Source organism: Barbatula barbatula (assembly GCF_947034865.1).
Source record: "Barbatula barbatula genome assembly, chromosome: 14".
In the NCBI taxonomy this organism is placed as follows: Eukaryota; Metazoa; Chordata; class Actinopteri; order Cypriniformes; family Nemacheilidae; genus Barbatula; species Barbatula barbatula.
This window is the reverse complement of record NC_136777.1, coordinates 108,530-111,718: the sequence shown is the minus strand read 5'-3', so window position 1 is coordinate 111,718 and position 3,189 is coordinate 108,530. Positions and strand designations below refer to the sequence as shown.

General features: G+C 43.0%; 1 protein-coding gene across 1 annotated transcript; it reads left to right on the top strand.

Moving 5' to 3' along the window:
* Positions 1-301: 301 nt before the first annotated feature.
* Positions 302-1,252, top strand: LOC306903867 (transmembrane protein 121; the record flags this gene model as incomplete). Its single annotated transcript, XM_079473407.1, has 1 exon — positions 302-1,252. One exon carries the CDS (start codon positions 302-304, stop codon positions 1,250-1,252), a length of 951 nt encoding a protein of 316 aa, XP_079329533.1.
* Positions 1,253-3,189: the final 1,937 nt, after the last annotated feature.

Below are 3,189 nucleotides of genomic sequence, written 5' to 3'. Positions count from 1 at the left end.
TGGAATTACAACTGATGCATTCTGGCTTCTTATGACTGTTTTTTAAAGATGTTTGACTGAAAAGCGTCACTCTTCACACGGATTTCAGCTTCAGCTCATGGAGAACTTCAGAGCTTCCACACACGGTGAGCATTCATTTGTTGGGGGTCGCATGTGAATGCACCTCTGTTTAACGCCTGAGCAGATTGGGATATGATCTGAGTGCAGTCGGTGAACGCTGGACCCAAACTATGGGATCAGAGCCGGGGGGGAGAACGGTCTGAGCTCCCCGAAAGCACCCATCAGGACCCGCCGGGGCAGAATGGTGCCTCCCCCTCCCACCAGCAAGCCGCACGCGTGTCTGTCGGCCATCATCATCATGAGCAGCATGGCGCTGATGGACACCTATTTGGTGGAGCAGAACCACGGGCCGCGTAAGATCGGTGTGTGCATCATGGTGACGGTGGGTGACCTGTGTTTCTTCATCGTGCTACGTTACGTGACCGTGTGGGTGGGAGCCGAGGTCAGGAGCGCCAAGAGAGGCTACGCCATGATCCTCTGGTTCCTCTACGTTTTCGTCTTGGAGATTAAGGTCTATTTCATTTACCAGAACTACAAGGCGGACCGCAAGAGTCTGGACGCTTTAGCGCGGAAAGCCCTGACCGTCCTGCTCTCCATCTGCGTTCCTGCGCTCTTCGTCACGTTGGTGGCCATCGACCGCATGGACTACGTGAAGGCTTTCAAGAAGAAGGAGGAGATCCGAAACCGTTTGTTCTGGGTGGTGGTGGATCTGTTGGACGTTCTAGACGTTCAGGCCAACCTGTGGGAGCCACAGAAGAAAGGTCTTCCCCTCTGGGCGGAGGGATTGATGTTTTTCTACTGTTATATTCTTTTGCTAGTGTTGCCGTGTGTTTCTCTCAGTGAGATCAGCATGCAGGGCATCAACATCAGTCCTCATAAGATGATGCTTTACCCCATCCTCAGTCTGATCACTATCAATGTCGTGACTCTCTTCATTCGCGGAGGGAATATGATTCTTTATAAAGACAGCCGGGTGTCCGGGATATTGATGGGTAAAAACGTACTGGCCATAATTCTGAAGACGTGCAGCTTCGCGCAGTACAGGAAACATCTTCGCAATGCTCCGCCGTCGTTCGGAGCTGAACTGCAGAAGATCTCGGTTCCGTGTGGACGATCTGTTCAGAACCTTCAACGGACGACACCACACGAGCAAACGGCAATACCCGAGGTCATGTCCTGCGAACATACGTGACAAAACACTCACTTCTGTGATTGGGTGGCTAAATGTACTACACACTTGTCTGATATCTACTGCACACACACACACACACATGCATGCACGTACACACACATTCTGTTTGGCATTACAAATTCCTGAAGTTCAGGATGATCTGTGGATCTTTATAATCGATCAAGGTCTTTCTGAAATGGGCTAAAGAATTTTTTCTATGTGATACTTTAATTAAAACATCAAGTTTACGTCTGTAGCTGTGTGTTTGTTTGATCAGAATACTTTCTCTGAAAGTTCTCCTCTAACACCTCATGTGCTGGCGTTTAACAAGACGATCATACAATGGATGTCATGTGGCAGAAATCCATATTCATGTATAAAGGTATTGATATCTTCAACCATTTCTTAATTTATTTAAAAAAATTAATACGATTATTTATAAGCAGCAGCAATTACGGGGTCAAGCCCAATAACGGCCCAAAGGGAAATTTTTTGTACATGTCAGATGACCAGTAGGCCCCCTGGTCTATCCGGTCTATAACTTCACAGGGCCTGTGAGAACATGACCTTGATTTACATTTACATTTATTCATTTGGCAGACGCTTTTATCCAAAGCGACTTACAAGTAGTTTTATACAGTGACACATTACTGCAGATCAATCAGGGGTAAGGTGTCTTGCTCAAGGGCATTTCAGTCATGACCTGCTGGCACTGAGATTAGAACCTTCTGATCACAAGCCCAACGCTCTAACCATTAGGCCACAGCTGACCCCCTATGATGAACCATATCAAGCTTCGTAGAAATTTTCCGCTGTGTTTATAAAATACAGCATTTTACGGTAAAATTTCAAATTGGCGACGCCCACATTGATAGACCGAGGAAATATTTTGGACATGTCAGATGATCACAATTTGAAAATTAAGTTTAAAAACACTGGGCGAGGCAGTTGAAACAAACGAAATGATCTTCATTGCTTATAAAGTTTGACCACTAGGTGGTGCTGTAACCAAATTGTTATGAGCAAGACAAGATTTGCCAGTTATTGTGTTCGTAAAATACAGCATTTTATGACAACATTTTAAATGTGACAAAATTAATTAATTAAATCTAATAAATCAACTGCCCCTAACCCTTATCAATTTATAATATAAAAATCTTATTTTCTAATCTCAACATAACAAAGACACAGGTCTCCAGTTTTTAATGTTGCTCAAATTGCCCTTCTCAGGCAGAAGTGTAAGGACCGCTCTTCTACAGCTCAATGGCAAAAGACCTTCAGCCAAGCTGTTCCTCAGAACAGCTAATAGTTCCTCTCCTAAAATGGGTCAAATGAAGAGTTTGGTTCCAAACAAGATCAAACAACCAACACTACTCTTTTCACTTCTCAGTAAGAAACAGACAATAGACAAAAACAACACACGACAGAAAAAGCTCTACAGAGAGAGAGTACAGAACATCAACATTATCTTAGAAAACACCTGCTGATACACAACCAAACTCTGACTGATCAGACACTGAAGGTGTGAATTTTTCAGTATGAAGACAGAAAGTTCAAGCGTCTGACACAAGACACAGAGGACATGACAGAGACTGAGATTCACTTTAAGAAGCGTTAAAATCCATTAAGCTTTCAGCGAGACTCGAGGAAGAACAAAGCGCTTCAATTTATCACATTAAACAAGAAATGAAAAGCAGAAATCACAGGAGATTTCTCATCTCCACACTGAACAGAACCACTTTCAGCTTCACAGAGAACAGAGTGTTCGTGACATACAGTTGTTTATGCAGCATGACAATCATTAATGTTTATTTGACTGTGACAACAAAATGAACAAATATGAAAATACAAAAAAATTGTTCATATTCATTTTTAACCAACCAGCAATATTCATGTTTTATTACGATGTTTTATTTCTGAAAGTAAAATGAATAACAGCTGCTGTTGGTTTATGACAC